General features: G+C 42.8%; 3 protein-coding genes across 3 annotated transcripts; 2 read left to right on the top strand and 1 right to left on the bottom strand.

The window, feature by feature from the left end:
* Positions 1 to 254: 254 nt before the first annotated feature.
* LOC137877838 (alcohol dehydrogenase class-3 chain L) lies at positions 255 to 5,934 on the top strand. Its single transcript, XM_068717991.1, has 9 exons — positions 255 to 395; positions 1,005 to 1,106; positions 1,710 to 1,851; positions 1,944 to 2,031; positions 2,131 to 2,350; positions 3,479 to 3,739; positions 4,003 to 4,138; positions 5,444 to 5,582; positions 5,845 to 5,934. The coding sequence occupies exons 1-9, from the start codon at positions 378 to 380 to the stop codon at positions 5,867 to 5,869; spliced, it is 1,131 nt and encodes a 376-aa protein (XP_068574092.1). The 5' UTR covers positions 255 to 377; the 3' UTR covers positions 5,870 to 5,934.
* A 1,654-nt stretch (positions 5,935 to 7,588) lies between these two features.
* Positions 7,589 to 18,204, bottom strand: metap1 (methionyl aminopeptidase 1). The gene is made up of 11 exons (XM_068717622.1): positions 18,044 to 18,204; positions 16,836 to 16,887; positions 16,545 to 16,654; positions 15,886 to 15,946; positions 13,681 to 13,772; positions 13,495 to 13,578; positions 13,235 to 13,373; positions 12,359 to 12,490; positions 10,319 to 10,462; positions 10,164 to 10,229; positions 7,589 to 9,745 (listed from the first exon to the last, which is right to left on the bottom strand). Exons 1-11 carry the CDS (start codon positions 18,158 to 18,160, stop codon positions 9,579 to 9,581), a joined length of 1,164 nt encoding a protein of 387 aa, XP_068573723.1. The 5' UTR covers positions 18,161 to 18,204; the 3' UTR covers positions 7,589 to 9,578.
* Positions 18,205 to 18,218: 14 nt separating this feature from the next.
* Positions 18,219 to 25,795, top strand: eif4eb (eukaryotic translation initiation factor 4eb). The gene is made up of 7 exons (XM_068717623.1): positions 18,219 to 18,318; positions 19,465 to 19,568; positions 22,144 to 22,239; positions 22,396 to 22,459; positions 23,723 to 23,836; positions 24,839 to 24,978; positions 25,072 to 25,795. Exons 1-7 carry the CDS (start codon positions 18,301 to 18,303, stop codon positions 25,184 to 25,186), a joined length of 651 nt encoding a protein of 216 aa, XP_068573724.1. The 5' UTR covers positions 18,219 to 18,300; the 3' UTR covers positions 25,187 to 25,795.
* The last annotated feature ends 700 nt before the right edge of the window (positions 25,796 to 26,495 follow it).

Below are 26,495 nucleotides of genomic sequence, written 5' to 3'. Positions count from 1 at the left end.
CAAAGCAGGGTTTGCCTACCATTTTCACACCGCTCTCGCTCAACACTTCGCTTGTGTTGTTTTAAAGATATTTCTGTATGGGAATTATCAGGTGAGGTGAAAATGATAAGGGACTTCTGTGTGTGCCCTCTTGACTTTACTCGTTCGCAATCTTTCCTCACTTCCGTTTCTCTTCTCGTCCACTGATTCGCTCATGCTGAACAGCCTATCGGAGTGATCTCTCTCACAGACACACGGACGTGCAACTACAAAGAGGAAATGACGATTGTAGCCCCACAGCCCACACATGCAGGACCCTCCTTGGTGATTACTCTGGACCGAGATAAGATATGCACTCTTACCTAACCTTGTGAGGGTGAGAGCACTTGTGAAACAGCATGGCAACTGTAGGGAAGGTAAGCACGCTATCCTCTCCTCACACGCCGTGACATCAGAATAATGAACTTCTGCAAAAGTTTTAATGGATTAAAGCTGTTCTACAAACACAAACGCTGCAAAGGTTGCCAGTACTTTTCCTCTGCTCAGTCAAGCGTTTACAGAACAGAGGGAATGTTAAGAGTACAAGGGGAGGTGTATGGAGGGTGGAGTTGAAACTGCTATTTATTTTGAACATAAGTTTTCATTTAACTGTAAAGGAGAAAACCCTCTCGCACTCTGTTGCACAATCTAGTTTTGTGTTTTTCTTGGAGGGCTCTTGTTGAGCTTTAGCTGAGGCTTCCTGTCGTTGCAACATGTCTGCACAATCTGGGTGAGAAAGGTCAAAGTTTGCCTTGAAGAATTATTTTTCATGGGAATGTTATTCTCAGCCCGTTGAGAAACAGAGAAGAGCTGATGGCGAATGGACTCTGATCCAATCTTTTCTATAGTCTGCAATACAATAAAGTATCAAGGTGTTTTCCTCCAGCCTTTGAATCAAGGCTGCCTCCACTACAGCACCGAACACGTTAAATGTCCACAGAATTGTTGTCATCAGCCAGCTGAAGCTCGCGGATGTTGTGTTGTAGGTCGTCCGGTGCAAAGCCGCCGTGGCATGGGAGGCTGGGAAACCTCTGGTGATGGAGGAGGTGGAGGTGGCACCTCCGAAAAGCGGGGAAGTTCGCCTCAAGGTAATGAAACAGGGCTGATGTGTTCGCTATGGACACTCGTTTAATAAAGATGAATTAAAACCGTTATGTTGCTGCAAACTCTTCAGTTAATGTGTTCTTACTTCGTCATTTAAATGAGTTAAAGGCAATGATGCAACTATGAAAAAAAAGGTAATTACACCTTTAGTACACAGCATAATGTTTATAAACTGCCCCATATGATAACCAGCTCCACCTGAAAGCTCATAACTTCTCACTTTTCCCTCCTTTATTGTATGTGTAGTCAAACACTATGGTGTACTTTGCACCTTTAGTTATTTATGGTTATATGTTGGAAAAGAGAAGAATTTGCTTTATTGTTACTGTATTCATAATTTACCATGAACAAAAATATATTCTCTTTATATTAACACAATCTTTACACAAGTAATATAACCTCTACTTAAAGAAATTCTCACAAATCAACGATCCTGAACAATTAAGCAGAGGATATAAATTAATTACTAATAACATTGGATTCATGAAACTGATTGATTTCCCCACACTACAGCAAATCTTTGTCTTTGGTTAAGAGCATGTAATAAACGCATCGAGCATGGATCAGATCACAGCCCTTTATTTCAGATTGTGGCCACAGGGATCTGTCACACGGACTCCTACACTCTCAGTGGGTCCGACCCCGAGGGAGTTTTCCCTGTGGTGCTGGGCCACGAGGGAGCCGGCATCGTGGAGAGCGTCGGAGAGGGAGTCACCAAGTTTCAGACAGGTTCCCCCTCTCTTCTCTTCTTTTCACTTCATTAAAGGGTTGCTGCATCTGATGTGAATGCTCAACTGAAACATGCATTTTTTTTGTTTTAGGGGACGCAGTCATACCCTTGTATATCCCACAGTGTGGAGAGTGCAAGTTCTGTAAGAATCCCAAAACCAACTTGTGTCAAAAGATCAGGTAAATGTCCTGGGTTAAAGCTTCTACCTAAAAAAAAACGTAGTTTTGCCTGGTGCAGCTGATCAACTGTCAGATCTGCGCTTGTGTCTTGTTCTCCAGGCTCACTCAGGGCAAAGGCTTGATGCCAGATGGGACAACACGCTTCTCTTGCAAAGGCAAGAGCCTCTTCCACTTCATGGGCTGTAGCACATTCTCTGAGTACACTGTGGTGGCTGAGATCTCCCTGGCTAAAGTGGACGTCAGGGCCCCTCTGGACAAGGTGTGTCTGCTGGGCTGTGGCATCACCACGGGTTATGGAGCCGCTCTAAACACTGCCAAGGTGAGTCTGGCGCCCCTTATGTCTCTGTGCTGCGATCAGTCATCGTACCCCTCAGTGTAGGCGGGATTCTCAGCCGATCGCCAGAGCAACGCAAAACTCACTGAATCCTTTCATCAGCAACCAAACATAGGAACGTCTGCACTTTGTAAATTGCACGCTGTAGTGTACTGTGGTTTGGTGGGCTACCATTTTTTTTAAATTTTGATTGAAGAATAGAAAAATTGCAGTCACTTGACGGTAGCTTTGCTATTATGATTAGACTTTTTTTTGGTCTCGGGATGGCAAAGTCGGATGAGTCGGTCGGTCCAACGCTTTAAACCAAAATATCTCAACAATTATGAAAGGCATTTCCCTGAAATTTGATATTGACATTCACGGTTCCCAGAGGATGAAGCCTAATGATTTTGGTGATCCCCTGACTTTTCCTCTAGTGCAACCAGCAAGTCAAACTTTAACTTACCCAGTGAATTATCTGAACATCTACTGGATTAATTGGCACCAACGTAATGGACAGACATTTATGGTCCCCAGAATACATAATCTAATGACTTTGGTGATCTGCTGACATTTCCTTTGGTGCCACCATGAACTGTAACAAATAACTTTTGGATTGATTGCTATGCAATAACATTAGTGATTCATTAACTCTTCATCTAATCAGTTCCAAATCTTAATTTGACCATGTACCTGCAAAACTAATAACATTCCCATCAGCCTCAGCTGTACTGTGTGTAAAGTACTAATTAAGAAATGTTAGCATGCTAACACTCCCGACTAAGATGATGAGCAAGGTAAACATTATACCTAGTCACCATCAGCATGTTACATTATTAGCATACTGATGATAGCAACTAGGTCAAAGCACCCCTGTGCATAAGTACAGCCTCACAGAGCTGCTGAGATCAATTTTAATATGGATTTAATATAAGCCAACATGTACCTATATTATTTAAATGATGCCAGTGAAAAACACAGCTGAAGCATGCAGGAGCAAGCACATACAAAAAGTGTGGGCTCCTTTTCTAATCATTATGTAGTATTAACTTCGGGTATTTTAATTGACATCAGACTTATTATTTTCCCTGCTGTGCTGACCTGTATCTGCCGCTCCTGTCGCTCGCCCTCCAGGTGGAGGCCGGCTCCACCTGCGCGGTGTTTGGCCTGGGGGCGCTGGGCCTCGCAGCAATCATGGGCTGTAAAGCAGCCGGGGCAGCCAGGATTATTGGAGTCGACCTCAACCCTGATAAGTTTGAAACCGCTCGGGAGTTCGGTGCCACAGAAGTGGTGAACCCAAAGGACCACGGCAAGCCAATCCAAGAGGTCCTGGTAGAGATGACCGATGGCGGCGTGGACTACTCCTTTGAATGTGTGGGCAATGTGGCAATCATGGTGAGTGGGGAATTAATAATTCCATGTTATTGACCAGCTCCACTACTCAACAATTCACTTGTGCAAGCTGAATAATCCCATGACCCCAATAAATATGGTAAAACCACCTCAACTCCACTTAAAATCCTGGCCAAAGGCCTTTAAGAAAGAATAAATGTAAGATAAACACAATTGAGCAAAGTCCAAATATATTAGGGTGAGGTTGTGGTGGAGTACAGGTGCTGTTTAGATCTAGTTGATGTGATATTGTCTCTTGGCGGCAGAGGGCAGCCCTGGAGGCCTGCCATAAAGGATGGGGCACCAGCGTAATCATCGGAGTGGCAGCAGCCGGACAAGAGATCTCCACTAGGCCCTTCCAGCTGGTGACCGGACGCACCTGGAAAGGCACTGCCTTTGGAGGTAACGAGCTAGTTGTTCCGAAGAATGCTTTGTTTTGGGACGCTGATGTGAGGAGGTTCCTCATTCACCATGTTAAACAGTTTGGTTCAGACATTCACGTACCCTCAGGAGAAGGTTGCCTTCAGGTCTTTCTACCAGAAAAACAGTTCATTTGATCTTTTCCTAAACCTAACCATTAGGTTTGTTGCCTAAACCTAAGTTAGATTTCTAGTAGAAAGGAAGGCCAAATTCTCCCATGTGCCATGCGCACGTCCTTGTCGGGATGAATTGAGGACTTTTCACCTTGCGCCAGCATCAAGTCAAACATGTAACCTGATCAATGCTATCAAATACCTGCTAGCTACACTTACAACGATCCCTTTTTGTTTAGCCCCAGTTAGCGAAAGTTAGCATGCTAACAAGCTAAGCCAAGACGATGAACATGGGAACATTATGCCTGCTAAACGCTAACGCGTTATCATTGTGAGCAGGCTAGCATGCCGGCATTAGCATTTAGCTCAAAGCACAGCTGTTCCGAAGTAGAGCCTCGCGGGGCTGCTAGCATAAATGTAGCGTAAACTCTTGAATCTTTTCTTGTGGTGGGTGTCACGCTGATTAATATGAATAAAACGGTGTTGACCGAGTTCCAAACTGATGGCACATCATGAGATCACGAGTCTCTTGATAAAGACTTGCATTGTAAGCGATTGGTAAGGGTTATCTTCGCAGTTCAAATTGCAATAGAACGTTTAAAATGCAGTTTGAATGGTAAAAATCAACTATGGATTTATTAATGTGAGGGCATATTGGGGAGTATAACATCAGCAGGCTATAAGCCGTCAACATATTAGCCTAGGCAAACATACATTGAACATGTGACCAAGGAAAATGAAAGGCCTCCTTAATGTGTGTCATATTTAGGATATTGAGCTGTGGAGCATAGAGCCCTGGGAGCATAGATACACTGCCCATAACGAGCACATAAACCGCACAGAGCAAACCAGTCAATAGTTTTCTACAATAGCTGCTTTGTGACACTGGATTGAAGCCAGGCCGTAACGTAAGTATTCACTCGTCACTCACACAAACACTCCTCAGTCTAGTTAAACTTTTATAAACTGGATATCTAAATGTACAAACATCAAAAAAAGCTCTTTTGTAAAAATGAAAGGAGCTGAAACCCACATATGCACACTTATACTTTGTAAAGGCTTGTTCTTCAGTATTCTGCCGTGTGCCCTTGCAAGTATGGACAAAAAAGAAAATTTCATTGTGTGCAACCACTACTTTCCTCTACTTTAATGAGCTCATTTACACTTTTCCCAGGCTACAAGAGTGTCGACAGTGTTCCAAAACTGGTGGAGGAGTACATGAGCAAGAAGCTCAAAGTGGACGAGTTTGTGACTCACACTCTGCCCTTTGAGAAGATCACTGACGGTTTTGATCTCATGCATGCTGGGAAATGGTAAGCCTCCGTTTAAGATACATATTTGAAGTTTGTTTTTTGTTAATGTGCGCAGTGATCCAGTGTCCCTCTGGGTTCGGCCTGTTAAAGGCATTTTGCGTCACTGCTGCCCTCTGTTGAGGACAAAGCTGAGATGAGTTTGTCAGGGTTTCATAATAATGTGCACCACCAGAGGTCTTATGAGGTCTTTCCACAAATAGGAGCTCTAATTCAGTCTGTAAAAAAACAAAAAGACCAATCTAATCCGATCTTCATCTTCCAGCATCCGTGTCGTCCTTCAGCTCTAGAAGCGGAGCACAGGAATCTCACTCCTCATTTACTCTGCTCAGTTCAATAAATAATCTTTCAATTCCCTGTTTGAGTGTGTTTTATTTTAACAATACACAACCAGATACCTCTTTGATCAGCGCTTCACTCCCCCCCCTGAAAGAACGTGCGTACACCGCAGAGAGAACACCGTGTGAAGGAAGGAAAAACAGAGGAACCACAACAAGATTATTGTGAAATATTCTTTGATCTATGCTGAATGAATAATGAGGTAGTACAACCACGAACACCCAGATGGCACCATGGCTGGATGGGCGTTAATTGGCGAGGATTTCGAGTGCTTCTTTTTGAGAGCAGCCCGGTGAAGTTGTTGGGAGAGCGTGTTGAAAGTGGAGATGAAGTGAAACAAGTCTGCTGGAAACACATGCAAAATATCCTTTTTATTATTCTCCCTGAAGGATTGGAGAACAAGGTTGGTTTTAGTCTGTCAAGTTAAGTTTTCCACCGTCAACGCAAGCGTCTGTATTCGGGCTCGGGTGATGCGCCTTCATCCCCCCCCCCCAAAAAAAAAAAGTTGACCCAAACTGGAGCGGACTTGAGAGGATTACGACAACTTGCTTGCGCTCAGCTGTGTCATACTCGGTTAGGCGGAACATGTCAGCGGCCATGTTTTCCCCAACAGCTCAGTACAGCTGGAACCCAGAAGCTAAAAGTTATTTTGTTTTTCCCCTTCAGTGTTTCTACTGTCTTTGATGATTCTTTTGAGGACACATCTTGAAATGGATGGTTCAAAAAGGACTGTGGACCTTTTAGCAGTATGAGGTTAATTAGCATTAAACTATTTCTGCTTCTCGATGGGCCTTTTTACAAAGCACACATTTCGGACACTGTCCCCCCGCTCTATGCAGATGAGCCCCATTGCAAAAACAGTCCAATTCACAAAGATATTACATGTTACAGTGAAGCATTTATTTAGGAATGCAGTGACAGGGTGTAATAACAGGTGTGTCACGAAAAATAGAAAACCCTCCTACATGTCATTTTTGAAAATACATGAAGAAAAAAAATATTATACGTTTATTATGTAAACAAATGAATGGTTCCCTCTGTTTAAAAAATGGGCATATTGCTCACTGCTGTAAAACTTCATGGGCGTGTTTTCCCTGTAATGTCACCATGAGACGGGGCAGCGGCTGCAATCCATTCTTCGTGAATTCACCCTACAAACTGGTAATGACACCTGCACCTTCTCAGTCATGACAATTCAAAATGGCTGCCCTAAAAAAGAAAAGAACAAAAAGCATTCTCAAATTTGTACCATTGTTTGTTGATGCGCTATGGCCAATAACACTTAATTAAGTACTTAATTTCTTGTTGAACTCCTGCCAACCTATCCACAGCATGAATTACCATTTATTAGTCAATACTATGAAGTCATGTCTATGGGCCCATAATAGAGCCATGTATGTTTAGAGAAGCAGAGAACCTACATTGTAACTTTCTGAAGCTGAAGGTCTACCGATACATTCACACTCAATGTAGCTTGAAGTAAACTAACAGCGTCATAATCAAATCTCAGATGCAGCTTCGTCCATCATTGTACTCCACTTAGTTTACAAAGGCTTTAAGGCTCCCAGGTAGCCAGACAGTCGTTCCAGGTAATAAAAGGCTGGTGAATTAGACCACTTTTGGGATTTGGATCACCAGTGTATCCAAGGACAAACTCGCCCACACAGAGCTACAGAAGAGTCATTTATTACTCCATTAGAAGAGATACAAAGATGGCAGAGAAGCGGTGATCACATTAGTCCTCTGAAAATAAAAAGAATGAAACGCTGCTCACACCGGGAAAATCCCCACGTCAGGGTAAAAGGTGACCATCGAGATGGGAGGGGGGGGGGTCAACATCGTTTAACCTGCATTGAGATATCCGGCATGTTTTGATAACTAGATTCACACATTAAGGCTCAATTTGCTACACCAGGGCTATCAGAAACGTGAGACGCCAGGGGACACTTCCTCGAAGCCGGATCAACGAGCTCAGCCCTCTCGGTGACGTTACTCTCATATTGGATATCTTTGCAGATGCTCTGCGGTTGCGTCACGATTCTCCTAGCAACCAACGGCTGACGACTGGAAAACATGACTGTGTACTAATAATAGCCACATTCAGGATGTGACACTTGAGTTAAGAGTGCTACTACTGAACACGTCACCAGGTAGATAGTGGACAGTGATAGTAGCCCCGGTTGCTGTGATTAGCCAACAGGCTAACATGATGGACTAGATCAATGGATTCATTTGATTTACCAACCTGTAGAGAAATTAGATCATCATTGGAAATGTGCCAATTTTGCTTGCTTTCTAAGAAGTAATTGATAAGAGTGATACAACCGTCATATCAGTGCATCACATATGAGGTTACAACCTGGAGAGTTTAGCTTAGCGTAGCATAGCTCAGAATGCAGCTAGCCTGGCTCTGTCCAAAGCTAACAAAATCCACCTTCCTGCACACCGAAAGCTCAATAACTAACAGGTTATTAACATTTATTACAACAAATCGTCTTTGTTTAATCCATCCAGAAAAGTGTAAAGTAAAATTTGCAAATTGTGGTTTTAAGGAGTTATGTTTTTCACTCAATTTTTTTGTGTCAAATAAAAAAATTCAGGTATAATGTGTTAAATACTGTGCTTTCAAGGCCCAGGCTAGCTGTTTCCTCCTGATTCCAGTCTTTATGCTAAGCTAAGCTAAGCTAACTGTCTCCTGGTTGCAGTTAAATATAGAAGGGACGATCACGAGAGTGGGATAGATCTTCTCATTAAACAATGGGAAAGAAAGCGATCAAGAGTATTTCCTAAAATATCAAACTAGTCCTTTAGATACGTCTGTTGGTGAACTCTGCTTCTGTTGCAGAAGAAGTGCCAAAGGATGATTTTTGTTGGCTGAAACTTAAGAACCGTTTTTCCAACCTATTTTCTAGATCTGAAAGAAGTTTTGAGTTGCTAGTTGTTGAGGCTGTGAGACTTGTTGAACCAGTTTCCAGGAACCATCCTTCTTGTGTTTAATATTGCTGATTCTTTTCGATCCGTCTCTGGGAAATTCATAAGAATTGTGATGAAGTTAGCAGAGGTTGGGAGAAAAGACGCAAAGCATGGCGTACTAGTCGGATTTGCCCTGAGCACCACACACACACACACACACACACACACACACACACACACACACACACACACACACACACACACACACACACACACACACACACACACACACACACACACACACACACACACACACACAGACAACAACAAGCCAGCCAGTAAGAAACTCTGGGTGACACGACCCAGAGGTCGAAAACAGGCCTGATGTCGAGCCCGAGCACTAAGCTAAACCATCATGATTACGTTCATGTTTCCTTCAGAGGATACAGTTTTCACTAATAAAGCGATCCACGTGTAATATAAGACACATTCAAGTACTTCCATTTAATTTGAGCAACCGATATTTAATTCAAAGAACAATGAGAGCCGCAGTGAAACTGAGCTCAAGGGATGGTGCCTCTTGTTTGAGGTGTGTGCGAGTGTGTGCGAGTGTGTGTGTGTGTGTGTGTGTGTGTGTGTGTGTGTGTGTGTGTGTGTGTGTGTGTGTGTGTGTGTGTGTGTGTGAGGCCCAGAGGTGCTGGGTGTCAGTGTCTGGAAAGTCCAGTCCTTGGTGCGTTCAAGTCCGGCCTACATTTGGTTGAGGAAGTGAGCGCGACCGTTGTCCTCCAGGCGGCGGGTGAGGATCTCGCAGCCGGTCTCCGTCACCAGCAGGGTGTGTTCGAACTGAGCCGAGCGCTTCCCGTCTCTGGTCACCGCCGTCCAGCCGTCGGGCCACGTCTCGTCCTGCCAGCCACCTGAGGATGAGACACGCGGACAACGGCTTACAGAGCGTCAATTAAACGGAGCTGTAGGGACGAGCGTCACTGGACACCCGTCAAGAGCGGCTTTTTAAGACTTACACATCAATAAACCAATTTTATAGGTTGAGAACACAACCTACTTTTAAGGCAAATAAACCATTTAAATTAGCTGGTGAATGCAATGAAGCTGAATTTTTTTTTTTTTTTTTATAGACAGCTATTATTTACACTGATATAGTACTTTACAATCCAGCCTTGCTTTACTCTCTTTTGATTTGTTTTGTATAATTGCCACAACTTTTGTTTGATTGAGGCAATTATGTCATATTCATATCAATTAAAATGACTATCATCCCTATAATTATCACTATTGTTGTTCACACTATTCATACAAAAGTGCAGTTGCACTCACCTTCACATATCATGGGCTCAATGGTGAACACGTGGCCAGGCTTCATTACTCCAACTGCTTTGTTTTCTGGTGAATGGACATAGAAATCATGCGGTTGTAGGAGAGCATGTCAGAACTGTCAACTTTCAAGAGATTTTAGACGTGCGGCTACTCACTGGCATAATGTGGCACATTGGGCGCGGTGTGGAAAAGTCTATGGATGCCGTGGCCGCAGTAGCTCCGCACCACAGAGAAGCCGTTGGCCTGAGCGTGCTTCTGAATGATGTTACCTAATTCTCTGTAGCGGATGCCAGGCTTCACTGTAATAACAGGAAGCATGAGGGTTATATGCAGCGGATTTAGTCACTTTAGTTTATAGTCTGATGGACACTGGAATTCTGGGGCAGATATTTGAGTAAAAAATATTGAAAAAAATCGGATCATGACTTATTGGGGAAATTTCTAATACAAAATGTATACATTTTTTAAAAGAGGACCCATTACAGAATTAATACTGCAACTTCATCCACGTTAGATTCAAAGTTGAGATAGAAAGTTCATGCTCTCTGGTGGACAAACTGTGTAATGCCGACACAGTTTCTTAATTAATTCAAATGAATATTCAGCATTTCTGTACGGAAATTCTTAATGCTGATACAGATATCAAATTATACCCCAACTAGCCCATCCATACAATAAGGTAGATGATGATGATCATCCATACAATAAGGTAGATGATGATGATGATCATCCATACAATAAGGTAGATGATGATGATGATCATCCATACAATGAGGTAGATGATGATGATCATCCATACAATGAGGTAGGTGATGATGATCATCCATACAATAAGGTAGATGATGATGATGATGATCATCCATACAATGAGGTAGATGATGATGATCATCCATACAATAAGGTAGATGATGATGATCATCCATACAATAAGGTAGATGATGATGATGATGATCATCCATACAATGAGGTAGATGATGATGATCATCCATACAATAAGGTAGATGATGATGATGATGATCATCCATACAATGAGGTAGATGATGATGATCATCCATACAATAAGGTAGATGATGATGATCATCCATACAATAAGGTAGATGATGATGATCATCCATACAATAAGGTAGATGATGATGATCATCCATACAATAAGGTAGATGATGATGATCATCCATACAATAAGGTAGATGATGATGATCATCCATACAATGAGGTAGATGATGATGATCATCCATACAATAAGGTAGATGATGATGATGATCATCCATACAATAAGGTAGATGATGATGATCATCCATACAATGAGGTAGATGATGATGATCATCCATACAATAAGGTAGATGATGATGATGATCATCCATACAATAAGGTAGATGATGATGATGATCATCCATACAATGAGGTAGATGATGATGATCATCCATACAATGAGGTAGGTGATGATGATCATCCATACAATAAGGTAGATGATGATGATCATCCATACAATGAGGTAGATGATGATGATCATCCATACAATAAGGTAGATGATGATGATCATCCATACAATAAGGTAGATGATGATGATGATGATCATCCATACAATGAGGTAGATGATGATGATCATCCATACAATAAGGTAGATGATGATGATCATCCATACAATAAGGTAGATGATGATGATCATCCATACAATAAGGTAGATGATGATGATCATCCATACAATAAGGTAGATGATGATGATCATCCATACAATAAGGTAGATGATGATCATCCATACAATGAGGTAGATGATGATGATCATCCATACAATCATACAATAGGGTAGATGATGATGATCATCCATACAATCATACAATAGGGTAGATGATGATGATCATCCATACAATAAGGTAGATGATGATGATCATCCATACAATAAGGTAGATGATGATGATCATCCATACAATAAGGTAGATGATGATGATCATCCATACAATAAGGTAGATGATGATGATCATCCATACAATGAGGTAGATGATGATGATCATCCATACAATGAGGTAGATGATGATGATCATCCATACAATAAGGTAGATGATGATGATCATCCATACAATAAGGTAGATGATGATGATCATCCATACAATGAGGTAAGTGAGCATAACACCCTAGACAAAGACGGTGACGGTGGTTATGACTAACATCGGTAACAATGAAAGAAATGGGATTCTTACCAGAGTCAATGGACTGCATAAGGCATTCGTATGTGGTCTGAACCAGCTTCTTCGCCTCTTCATCCACCTCCCCGATGTAGAAGGTTTCATTGAGGTCACCATGGAAACCGTTGTGGTAGACGGTGATGTCCACTGTGCAAGAGGGAGACGGTGAATGCGTCAGAGCCATTGTGTTCGCATGACACTAGATGCTATTGTGTCTAACACAAAGAAGGGCACCGTCATGAAGAACCTGAAACATCGCGGGGGAAGTTTTGGGCAAAATGTCGGACCCGTTCGCCAGGCCAAACTAAATGAGTCTCAATTGGAATCGCTAGTGGGCAAACTGGGACTTCTCCCACTGAAGAAGAAATATGGAGAGCAGCAGATCTGACAGGCAAATCCCCACTGCTAAAGGTTAATGAAACAATTTGTCTTGTCTGCACCACGCAGCGAGAGATGAGTTGTTGGCGAGTGCTCCATCAGACGCTCTGAGGGGAGTGGCGGATGGAAAACATCGCTTTAGCGGAAATATTCATAAAAGTGACTAAAATTGGCCAAACTCCCGCTGACACCATTTCAGGATGCTGGTACAACCATTTGTCACGGAGGAGAACTTTTTTTTCCTACTTCACTCTCTTAAATAAAACATTTCCCTGCATCCAAACTCAGCTCAACATTCAAGAGACTTTTTTTGAAATTGAGAATACAAATATAGTGAGAAAAGCTGTGGTGTTTAAAAACTAAGGGAAGAATCTATGCATTTTTTGGGGGGATGAAACGGTCAAGAAAGTCTAGTAACTCTAAAAACTTGTTTGGTTAAATCCAACGAATACAAAGACGCAACAACAAAGCTAGGGTCCCTAAATCATGTAGCGTGTGGTGCAGCGAGCGTACCGTTGAGAATGTCTCCTTCTTGTAATAGTCTTCTGTCGGGGATGCCGTGGCAGATGACTTCATTGACAGACGTGCAGCAGGATTTGGGGAAGTTGTAGTAGTTGAGAGGGGAAGGGTAGCACTTCCTGGCTGTGCAGGCCTGAACAGACAAAGCAAAGGAAGGCTTGAACGTACTGAAGATGAGGGAGCCCTTCCCCCTCGTGTAGGCGCCTTAAAGCTTCACGCAGTCACGATCGTATTGTGTTGGAGTGCGTGCGTACCAGGTGCACAGCGTGGTCGATCTCTTCCGTCGTAACGCCAGCTTTCACCATCACGGCTGCGATGTCCAGGACTTCTCGTGCCAGCTGCGAATGACACGCGGGCGTTAAAATGGGTGGAAAGATACAAAAAAAACAATCGCAAACCGCGGCGACATGGTGACATTCAGCGGCAGCCTGCAAAGTTACCTTGCACACTACCCGCATGCCTTCAATGTCCTCGGGACAAAGGATCTTGATCTGCGACGTCCCCTTCAGAAACTGCTCGGACTCGGAGATCCCTGTGTGAAGGAAACGGGGACAGACGCCCGGCGTCAGTCGCGCGGCGATTTTCAGCCGACTCAAAACGGGACATCAAGAAAATAATAAGCAGAATAATTGATAATGAAAATAATCCAGAGTCGCAACCCTGCTGAAAAGGTGATGAACAGAAAACTATACTCTGTACATACAGCCTTCGGTTATTCATTATCTACACTGTGCAAACATATAAAAGCTATATCTGACTGTATGACTCTACAGCAGCAGTGTCAGTGGAGGCCTCCTCCCGGTTCCTCCTCAAACAGAATTAAGGAGCCTTTGAGGAATAACCAGGTGATAACTAACGGTTTATTTACAACCAGTATTCAAATTTCCAAATTTAAATAAATAAAGAGACTTAAATACCATCACATCATGTTTTTTGTATTTTACTTCTGCATAAATTCCACCCACACAGACCGCTCAAAATATTATTTTTTAAATTTGAATCCGTCGTCCCTTGGCAGTGAAAAGTTAAGGTCTTTTTTCTAATGGTTTACGAATCAAACGCTCTTTTTGTTACGACATCCTTTCAGCTTCAATCCCACATTTCTAAACCAGCGGTAACATCTCTGCTGGGGTACTATGGACAACTAACTAGCTGCTCCTACACAGATCCTACAGCAGCACCTGAGCAGAGACTACCATGACACTCGCACTGCCGACTCAAAGGGACGGAGCCGGACTGGTACTGGTGGTGTCAGTGCAGTCGGCTTAGCGTCACGCTGGACTGTTTAAGAGAGATTACACAGGATCACAATTCCTGGACTGAAAAGCACATTGAGGATAGTATTTAACTAGATATTGTTCAAAGCGCTGGAGTCGTCAACAATTTCGCTGATCTATAATTCATGGACTCAACGAGACGATCGCTGGATGAACACGAACAGTTGCCTAGCAACGCGGACTTTCGACAGGTGCGTGTTGGAGTGAAACACAGCCCTCCTCCTGACCCGCAGAGCCGACAGTGCGAGCGCAACAATCAATTAGACTTACTTACGCTTTGATACAGCTGCTCGAGAAAGAAGAAAAGGTGTGAGGGAATCACAGGGTGTGCACATTGTCATGTCCTCAGAACCTTTCTGGCTCAGTAGAGGTAAAAAAACAAAAAAAAACACTTTTATGTCTTATTTAAATTAAAAGAAATAACAAAACTGTTCCAGATTTGACTCAGTAACAGCGCCACGTTGAAGAACATTAGGCTGTAACGACTGTGCTGCGGTCCCCGAGAAGAAGGCATCACGGGAGGAATGAAAGGAGACCGTAACCATGACTACCTGAGCACCGATCTATGCAGTCAGACGACAGGGATGACGAGGTTGCCATGGTTGCACACTGAATGTCTCTCCCAGAGAAACAGACCAGGTAAATAAGCCAGGTTACAATTATAGGAGTCTGATAATTAACACCTGGTCTTCAAAACGGTGTGACGGCAGAGCGGCTTAGGTTCTCCTGAAATAAATCTCAAAGCGCCGGTGGGCAGCGTGTGAGGGAGCGGCGTTATCAACTGTTTAACAGAGCGACGTCGATCACAGTTAAAATACTAAAAGAGGAACAGCATGAAAACATAATGTACGTACAAAGAACTCCTCCGAAATCAATTCTAAATAAAACAAAGACATCACGTAACATATTTCGTAGTAAAACTGAATCCGACTAAATCCAGTGAAATGATACTAGTACTACGAATCCTACCGAAAAATACACATCTTACTCTGCAGCTGTGCTGTCAGCCGATCGCTCAAACCACACAATAAGAGTGCAAATGTGTGACTGTCCTGTTTGCACAGCGCAACACGTATCAGCTTATCTGTGTATTCATGCACAAAAAAAAAGAAAAAAAAAAAGATGGAAGACGCATGCATGGGTGAGCACTTTGTTACTATTGAAATAAACTGAGACAGCTCAGAATGTGCTCGCCATTCTTTCCCTCCCTCGATAACTGAACTGTACCAATCCAATACCAGTGCGTTTCTTATGTATTTAAACAAAACTAAACACTAAAATTGCAGTTTTAAAAAAAAAATACCAAGTGGACAATGAGTCAATGTGATCAACTGAAAACACATTTCCTTGAGGAAGAAGCACAGGTACCTCTGGGGTGATCCGCATAGTCGGGTCTTTGGATGTCACCGGGCACGGGCCTCATGGGAGTCTACAGCCGGAGCCGAGGGGACGACAGAAACGTTATGCAAGTCACAGAAATCAGCACATGGATAAGGAAATAATTGATTCATTATAATTCCGTTACTCTCTGTCTTTTCCTTTTTTCCCCCCCTAGGGCTGTCCTCCATTCTTTATAGGAGGCAAGTTGGTGTTACAATTTGTTCCGGCACATTTAAAACTAATACGCAGCGACAGGTATCAGCATATGGCATATGGTCTGAGATGTTTCCATTGTCTTAACTATACGGTGCGATGTGTAGCAGGGACTGTTCCTCAGCTCCACTCAAGGGAGTTGATGTAACCTGTCCGAGGACATTATTTCCTTTCAGTTAACAATTGTGTCGCAAGGGAAAAGCTGACATTTAAAACATCGTAGTGAAACATTTTTTTAAAAAAAAAAGGTCACGATCTCTTCCCGGTTAATGATCGGGAAAAACTGAGGCCAAAAATTTTTTAAAAATGTGCAAATCAGTTTGGCGCCACGGAGTGCATCCGACTGGAAACGAAAAGGGCGTCATCTCTTATGCATGTCTGCACTCGGGCCTTCTTGCCCAGTTTCATTGAATAAATGAACAGCGAGAACCTACCAGCGGGTAGTGAGGGTGTAGCTTCCCCGTGTAGCGGTAGCCGGGCCATGGGTCCATGTTGATGTCATTCTCCACACAGTTCTGGGATTCATTCTGGTTCTTGTCCTCCTCTGACAGAAACACACAGCACAGAATATCTGAAGCATCTGGCACCGCCGCGTTAGTTCACAGTCAAGGGGTGTCATGACGTTGTCTTGTTTCGGTGTCATGACAACATGCAACTTATTCATACATTGAGGACGAGTCAAGCCTCGCGCACAGAACTGAGAATGGCCGGTCGGTCGTACATACTTGCTTTTTTGTGCAGCAACTTGTGAGACACCCAGCTCCCTTTGAAACATTCCTGGAAAAGAAAACACAGGCAGAAACCCTCAATGGGGATGTGCAATGACAAAGTGCAAATTCAGCTCCCACTCCACCATGTACTGCTCCGTCCAATGGACTTATGTTGTCGGACATTTAAGAGCGGAGAAAGAGAGACGGGAAATATAGAAAGCAGGGGTCAGGTTGCGCAGCCAAACAAATGCAACCGCAGCAAAGATCTCCAAGGGTCAAATACCATGGCACCCGCAAGATCATGCAAACTGCCACCCAACCCAACTATTTATAAATGTAAAGCTTTTGACTGGGAGAGCATTGCAGAGCCTCTTGTGCTGAGAGAGCAGTTGCTGTAGTTTAATGTGTAATGCTTTGTTGGCAGACACTTTTCCAATGCTGTGTCGGCAAAAAAAAGAAAAAATATATTGCCCCCAAAAAAAGGCAGCAACTGTCACACAACACTCTTAGTATTTAAGGGAAAAGACAGATGTATTGACAATGGGTCAGCTGCGCGTCTGTATAAAGAAGCAACTTCTCTTAATCCAAGTGTGAGGTATTGTCGTTTGGAAAAGCCATCTTTAAACCGACAGATTTGTGAGTGCGGTTTGGTCTCGCAGGAGAGAGAGAGAGAGAGAGAATACCCGTCTGAGGGTCAAACATCGTGACAACAAATGCTCTGTCACGCAGCGTTACCTCTGTGGCACTTTCACGTCCACAATTCCATCATTCCTGTCAGTCTAACGCGTTATTCAAATGCCTTGTGCCAACAAAATATACATCATGTCATACCGTTGTACGCTGTCAGCAAACGAGCTCCACACAATAGGCTATTTTTTTTTTTCTCCTTCTTCATTTGGAGCAGGGACGATACCGGGACTCACTTTAGCTAATCAGCCATCAGTTAGCTAGCTTAAACGTTTTACCCCTCGGCCTACAGTTGCGGGTATAGGATGGGTTTCACTGAACGCATGCATTATTCATCCTCTGCAATGTGTGTATTCCACACCCAGAAAAGCATTCGTTAACGTTATCCAAATGCGTTATTAGCGGTTTACAAAGCACCTCACAGTTACACATGTCTACCTAGCTTGACAGTTAGCAGCCTCGTGATACAGAAGGCCTAGGTGTGTGTGTGGCTACAGCCGACGTTCAGGCTGGACAAGCCGAAAATGCAGCAGTACCTGGGAACAGAAATAGGAGCCTTGGATACCGAGCTTGATACATGTGGGACACTGGAGTTTGGCGTCCTTGCTGCAGCCCTCTGTCTCACACTCCCTTCTAGCCTCGGTGCTCGCCATGCCTTCGTCTGCCGGAGGGGTGGAGTCGCGTAGAAGCAGCCACAGCCAGCGACGGCACACTGCGCAAGTGCGCGGTGGGGCCGTCACGTTGCACGGCTCGGCCCAATCAACAGGAACTTTTCCAACAGAGGTTTTTTAAGATGGCGACCGCCGAACCGGTGAGTACTCTTACTACTGAACATATCTAAACGTTTAGGGGGCTTCTCGCTGTAATTACAGGCCGAGTTCACATTTAAAGTTTGTGTATAACTTTAAACAGGGCTCTCTAAAAGGAAATTGAGAGTTGTTACGATCACATTTGCTTGTTTTGACTAGTTTCAAGTGTGTCGGTCTGCTGTGCCACGACCGAAGCGTAAAAGAGGAACGCTCGCGTGGAGATCTCCCAACTTGAAAGCTGACGTTACAGCTAACCGACGTGCCGTTCACCTTTGCGCGAGAGAGCCATTACAAAACGAGTTACTGAACTATTACTGAGGTTAACCGCAATAGTACACACCTGACTAATTATTATCCAAGACGGGTACGACTATTGTGAACTACTAGTGAATTCGGCATATGACACAAGCCATCAAATATAAACACCACGTTGTTTTTGTAACTACAAATTGCAGCTGTCAAAATTGGTTGACGCTGCTCACTGCTGACCTCTACGATGCAGTGTTGGCTGACTAGTTAGTTAACGTTAGTTATCGGTAGATGATGGTAAGAAAGCTAAAGTGGCCGTTTTAAAAGTAGTTTCCCCCTCAAATAACACCATGTGCTTAATGAATTGCACGCCGAATTCAAGACCGGGTCCAGCTGGTTGGTGTCATGTCACCGCGGATACTTTGTGCTAAGCTAGTAGCTAGCTAGTTCACTTTAGCGTTACTTTTTTTAAAAAAAGTGGCAGATCGGTTACACGAGTGGAAATCGCGTGGCGTTCTTAACGTGTCACCAGCAAACATCTGGGGGATTGATACAGCGGTGCCAAACGCATGACGTGAACGCTGTCCAAAGTAACTTGTCACCCGTAACGTTACCGGGGGGTAAAAGTTGGCAATAGAGTTAACGTTAGTTACACATCACGGTGGGATGTGTTCCAGATGTTCATATCGGGTTTCACAAGTGAACGCCTACGTCACCACCATCAGCTGCCGTGGCTGAACAAGGGTTCACTTTTTGTAATCAACAGCTGGAATGTTGTTACACCAGAGATCAGATGCCATGCTACTGTTACATAATGAGTTATTTTTATTATAATAATATTAATAACAATGATATATATACCCTTATATGTATCTCACCTATACCTCACTGCCTTTTAGGAAACCAGCCCAAGTCCAACCCAGCCTGATGAAGATGGAGCTGAGGAGACTGGAAAAGAGATTGTGAACCCAGAGTCCTACATCAAACACCCCCTCCAGAACAGGTGAGGGTCCGCTATTTAAGATGTATTAGAGAGTTAAATGGATGGACGCATTAGAACACGCATGTTTTAATTTTTCAAAAATGATGTTGTGAGTGTAACATCTAATGATCCCTCTCTAAAGCTGTGCAAGCAAAGACTCAAGTTTCAGGTCTGCAGAACTTTCTATGTTTTAATGCCAACTTTATTGAACTTACACAATTCGTCAGTTAATCAGTGACAGGAATGACTGAGAATGAATCGGCGTCAACGCTCAATATTGAATAATTTTCTCAGCTTTGTCTAATTGAAAATGTTAAAAGACATTTGGGTTCTGTGTGAGATTATCACCATGGTCTTTCAGAACTTGTCACGGGGATTTTCCACACATTTTTGGACCTTAATTAAAGAAATTAGTGACAGATTCATCGGTAATAAAAGTGAATGCTTTTAGCTGTAATAACGCTGTGGTGATAGCAGCGGTGTGCCCGTTGAAAGGAGAAGGTTTCCATGTGAGTGTTTGCACTGTATAAACGAGAAGCTGGAAAAAAAAAATGTCTGCATTGACCACTTCAGTGAAAAGCTCGGTCCACATTATTGTTTGATCCTTAAGCATAGCTCGGGCACCGAGCGACCCTTCCTCCACACAACTGAATGGACGCGAGAGCGAGACATGAATGGACCAGTCACCAAACACAACGACCGCTGTGTTCACCAGGAGGAAGCCGAACAATTCACAGAACTGGTGTGCGGCACAGCGCAGCGTATAAACATGTCAAATAAAAATAGATTAAGCGGTTGATTCAGAGGAATTCATATTCAACTTGAATCTACAAATCTATGTTGATTGACTGATTATGTTTTGATAATTTCTTAGTTTCTGGGCTTGTTCTAGTGAGTTATTTAATGATGTATATAAGAACATATTATATATGGTTGATTATTATATGCCTGTGGTCCCGGTCCTGTCTCTGTGTTTTCACATTCTCTGTGTGTTTAAAATGGGTTTTCTCTCACATTCCACACGAAGGCAGTCTGCTGGATGGGAGTCTTTATTTCCCCTTTTTATTGTCTGTGATGGTCCGGTGACCCGTCCAGACTGTTCTCCGTGCTTTCCTCTCAATCCTAGATTCCAACTCCCTTCTGTGCTGAATACAAACGGGCACCGATTGAATATTTTATACATATTTAAATTCCAAAGGGATGTTTATGTCCTAAAGGGTCAAGTAGAAAAACCAAAGTCGACAGAAAGCCAGTCAGCCGAAGGAAAAGTTTGGCCGTAAAAAGCTCACTGGTGTTTCTCAGCTCAGCTGTGAGACTTTAAATGCATCGGTGGCGTTCTAACAGCAAAGTATTCCCACAAATTAACCATTTAAATAACAGGTTAGTTTGGATAACTTCTGCTAGTGCAGGTCAAAGAACATTAGCCTATTAGCATTCATACAATTTATTGATCTGCTTGTTTCTTTATCGGGTCATGAGGCTATCCCAGCATGCATTAGAGGGGAAATAAACACCCTGTAGATTCAATACATGCCTCAGGTTATGGCCGATAATCAAACATTCCAATATTTCACCAAACAGGTTGACAAGGAATCCACAAATGTGCCATAACCTCAAGCCTGCCGACGGTGAACTGTCATATTTGCTCATTAGGTCTTCTGTTCTGCGTCTGCGATGCCATTCAAGGGCGTTAAATTAGTACCAGTTGACTTATTCCATTTATTAGAATAGTTTAGAGTCTGGGCCCTGCTGTGCATTCAGAGATGTCCGCGCCCCCCCCCCCCCGGGCCCAGCTAATCAGCACGAGTGACGAGGGAATTTCCCTTCTTTAATTACAAACCAGTTTGCAGTCTGTTTTCCATGGGTGTGATGCTGAGCATCTCCATGCTCTACATGCTGCTCAACACAGCTCTGCTCTGCATAGGAGACGTTAACGTTGTGCTTTTCTTTTGTTTTATTCACATTCACAGCTTTGATTGAGGTATTTGAATGTTTCCAGTGTCTGTCTTCATATTTTACGATGTCATCACACATAAGAAAAACATTTTAAAATACGATTTAGTGTCATTGTGGTTGTATAAATGTAATGTATGGTGCTGTTAAATTGCTGCTTGACCGCCCGAAAAGCTGAACAGCAACATATATGGATTGAAGCAGAATATTTCTTACAGATTAAAACCTGTTGTGAATTATGGAGATGATGATATCAAATTTTTTTATTTTTTTTATTACATTTTGACTTGTGGGTTGAGAACACACAAGCACAAACTATTCAGTTCAGCCCTAGTCATCGATATGATTTGGATCATAGAGCAGAGATTAGATGATAACGTTGAACGCAACGCGATATTGCTGCAGGTTGCAGAGCCATAAGAGGATCCAGCATCAAACGGGTGTGACACCACGTTCACAATTAATTGGACCAAAGACAGCGGTGACATACCGAGCAGTTTGTGTCGGCAGCTTCCAGGTGCTTCTACGCGTCGCTCGTTGGCTTCCGAAGCATCGCTGTCTCTCGGTTTCTCCCGGTTACCTCTTGTTTAATTGGGTACTTGTTACATTTATGCACGTTCCTCTTCTGTTCTCGTCCCAACAGATGGTCCCTGTGGTTCTTCAAGAACGACAAGAGCAAAACATGGCAGGCCAACCTGCGACTCATCTCTAAATTTGACACGGTGGAAGATTTCTGGGCGTAAGGAGCAGTAAATCCCTCCCAAGTCTTTTTGTTTTCCCGTACCTCTATGGAGTGTCTGAAGCAGTAAAATGTCCTGATAGTCTTTTTTGAAATACTGTTTGAGCAGCATGTTTTTTTTTTGTTTTTTTTAATGCTGTGCTCTCTGCATTTCAGACTCTACAACCATATCCAATTGTCAAGCAACCTCATGTCAGGCTGTGATTACTCCCTTTTCAAGGTGCGTTTGATTTATTTACCATTTATGTGAAAGCACAGAGTGAGTAGTTCAAGCACAGATGAAAGTGTAGGTAATGCCAGCTTTTTCAATATTTTTGCATGCCAAAATCCTCTCTGGTGGTTTCTCTTTCTCATGTTGACTCAATGAAACTAAAAAGAACAATTTTAAAGACTATAAACCAACTTCCTTTCAAAGGGGAAGTCCACATTTACATCATGAGACAATATGTTTTTGCAAACTAAGCAAAAGGCCCAGGCCCACACATGCGGCATTCAGACTTCAGACAGAAATATCATCTTTTGCCGGTTATTCATAACAAATAAAAAAAAAACACAAGATTGTAACGACCGAGTCAAATGAAGCTCCCACAGACAGAACACCCGATTGTATTTACAACACAGACTTTCAGTCAAAACAACAGCAGCATTAACCACATGTGATGATAGACAATGAGAGGAGTGTTTTGAAGTTCAGTCGGCTAAATGGCAGGAGGCAGTTAGCAGCCGCTAATGATGCCGTGTGAGATATAGGTGATGACTACAGTGGCAAAGGGTTGGAACATTTCCAAGGGAAGCTCAGCTTGGGGAGTTTTGGATTTTGTTTTCCATTACTGGAGTGAAAACAATAGCCTAAAGCAAAGCACACAGGTTACAGCTTGATAAAACTTCCCGGTAGTTTTTTGCTAGCTAGCTGTTACCATGTGAGGTGTAGCTTGTTTGAGCATGCTAATTGGGTCTATTACCATTTATTCTTTATTGAAAAACATTTCTTTTTTCAAATGAGTTCACTTTAAACCCTACGTTTGCACACAGCACACATTGTACCTTTCCTCACTCACATGGCACATTTCACACTGTATGTATTTGACAAATGAATGGATTATGTCTTTCTGCATATGCCATGGTAAATACAGCCTGTGCAAATAATCCTTATGTTCAAATTTATTCCCATTAATTCCCAGAAAATCCTGTGAATTCCCAAAGTTGCAAAGTTTCCACCTTGAATAATCTTGGTATTTTTCAACCCTAGTGATGACAATAAATGGAAAAGCAATAATCAAGCATGACTGCATTTTATAACTAGTGAACTTCTAGGCCACTGCAGAGCCGTTACTTTATCGAGGCGGGCAGAATGCTAGAAGGGTTCTACCCTCGCTGAACCCTTCTAGCATTCCAGCTGCAATACTTTAGCCCGATTTTATGTGTCGGGAGTGTCGGTGCAGTGGCTCGGAACGTGTACTGACGATCTGTGCCGTCGCTGCAGGATGGCATCGAACCCATGTGGGAGGACGAGAGGAACAAGCGCGGCGGGCGCTGGCTGATCACGCTCAACAAGCAGCAGAGGAGACAAGACCTGGACCGCTTCTGGCTGGAAACTGTAGGTCCAGCTACGGCCGCTGTGCTCCCTATCCCGTCCAGTGTCCTCATTACTCATACCTGCAGCGAGTCACAGATGAGATAGTTTGAGTGTCATCCTTCTATGATTATCTAAAAACTACATATTTTTTTTAATATATATATATATATATATATATATATATATATATATATATATATATATATATATATATATATATATACTGTTGCCTCGTCCGTATGCTGAGCTGATGATACGGGTTCACAACACAGTCAAATGAGAGCAAGTGAAATGTGGCTCGCCTGCTGCTCAGTCTGCACGCCGCACAGTGTTGTGGTGAGCTCTCTAAAGGTCACTGACAGCGATACAGACGTCCAGCGAGCAATGCTTGGCAGTTAGCAGACGGCTCCTACTTCTTACTTTACTGTCGGTGCTGCAACTGCTGGTCCTTCTGGGCTCACTTCCTTTTTTTCTCTCACTAATTGTTTGACCATACGTTAAGCTAGAAACGTACACGTTTTAATGACTGTGGAAATGAACAGTTGTGTGAGCTGTGACTTGCCCTTAACTATAATTAATATAGAAATGTACAAGGGTGGATCAAAAGATATCGGAATACTATTCAAATATTATTGCTGAATTTTAAATATTTTTCTCAGTGCTGTAAAATGCCACTATGTCATATTTTGGTACCTCCTTGACTACATTTACTTGCACGCTAATATTCCGCTATTATTCTGAATATATTCAGAATTTGTTATGGCTCATGTAAACGGCATATTCCATTGGGATATTCCCAATTCGTTTTTATTCCTAATGGAGCATTTTCCTATTAAGACGTGTGTTATATGCGGATAATGTTCCGGTTTTAGGAGCATTCTTTGGCAGTTTTGCAACACACCTCCTTTTCAACATTATAAAAGACTCGGACATCCACAGGTTTTTGGATATTTGTGGACGATTTTGTAGTTCTAGTAGAATGTAATGACAGCAGCTCTTCCTTCCTCCCCGTCCCTTCACCAGCTCCTGTGCTTAGTCGGAGAGGCTTTCGGCGACTGCAGCGATCAGGTCTGCGGCGCGGTGGTCAACATCCGCACGAAAGGAGATAAAATAGCCGTGTGGACGTCCGACTACGAGAACCGGGACTCCGTGACACACATAGGGTGAGGCGTGTGTTCAGTGTCAAAAGCGCTACGCGTTGATAAATACGGGCGATCCTCTGCAACCTCTCACGGTGTCCTTTCCCCTGTCGACAGGAGCGTATACAAGGAGCGCCTGGGGCTTCCACTGAAGATGACTATTGGCTACCAGTCTCACGCAGACACAGCTACCAAAAGCGGTTCAACCACCAAGAACAAATTTGTGGTTTGAGAAATGCCCGACGTGCCTTCTGTTTTCATTTTCTTGTCTTATTTGTTGTTGGTTCAAATGTTTACTTTGCTGCAAAGACTCTGCGGAATGCAATCTGAAAGAGGAAAAAAAAAATACAAAAAAAAACAACTGTCATAAGTTTCCATAACCTGCCCAGGACTTGAACCACTTGAAAAAAACAAACAAACATGGACAAATGGATGAACAGGAATCTCCCAAAACACTAACAATGAGAGGTCTAAATAATGATGGGTGATTTAGAGTGCTGCATACTTTACTAAAGACATTTTTGTTGATTATTTTTTTTCTCTTTAATGTCAAGGAATCCCGAAATGAAAAAAAAAAAAAAAAGACATATATAAATATATATAAATATATATTCTCTCCCATTTACTGCAGCATCGTTTGTTTGCTGTAACCCTAAATGACTCTTAATTTATTTTTGATTTGCCTGACATACGATTAGATTGTTAGACTTTTGTTTTTTGCTTCTTTTCTTTCTTTTCTTTTTTTGCCTGGAACTGTTGCACGTAATCGCCCTTTGAAAAGTATTTCATGACTCATATTCATTTGAGTGTTAATATAATTAAAACATTGGTTTTGCAATTATTAGTTGTTAAACTGCGTAATACTTTTTTTTTTTGCGACCTCTGGTACATTCTTTGTTCTAAAGGGTTTACTTTTGACTTGCAGTGGTGCTGTATTGTTGTAGGGTATTGACGTTTAGTTAACAGCAGACCATCCAATAGGTTTCTACCGATGCTCTACGTTCCCACTGAACGTAGAAAATAACACTGAAGGAGACGCAATCGATCTCAGGGACACAGGAAAGTCCCTTCTTCGGCTTCCAAGTAGCTTAAGATTCACCGTTCGCCTCAGTGAAAGTGCCAAACCTGCCCACCTCCAGCCCATCATCCCGAGATCCCTTAAAATGTCAGCAAAAAAAAAAGGAACTGTGAAAGAAAAGGTTACTTTGGGCAACCCGGCTTCCCATCTCAGTCCATTGCCACCTTTAAAAATGTCACTTCGGCACGAAAAATGTCATCACGATCTCAAGGATCGGCATTTTTCACGTCAGCGGGCGACGCGTCTACAACGAGATCCTTCTTGATCTGATGAAGCGTTAAGTGACTGCCGAAGCTTCATTGGGCCCTTGTTGAAGCCGTGGCGGTAGTCTCGAGGCAGTAACCTTTAAAGGCCAGCTGATCTATCGTGTAAGATGCTTTTTTAAATGATAAACACGGTGGCGATTAATATGTATGTTTATAGCAGCTCTCTGGAGCAGACGGCGCAAAGTGCCTCCCAGTAA

The sequence above is a fragment of the Cebidichthys violaceus genome, unplaced genomic scaffold (genome assembly GCF_023349555.1).
Source record: "Cebidichthys violaceus isolate CVI_PGR_0920_01 unplaced genomic scaffold, fCebVio1.0.p SCAF_22, whole genome shotgun sequence".
Classification (NCBI taxonomy): domain Eukaryota; kingdom Metazoa; phylum Chordata; class Actinopteri; order Perciformes; family Stichaeidae; genus Cebidichthys; species Cebidichthys violaceus.
Note: the sequence above shows the minus strand (reverse complement) of the source record. Positions and strands in the feature narration are given on the sequence as shown.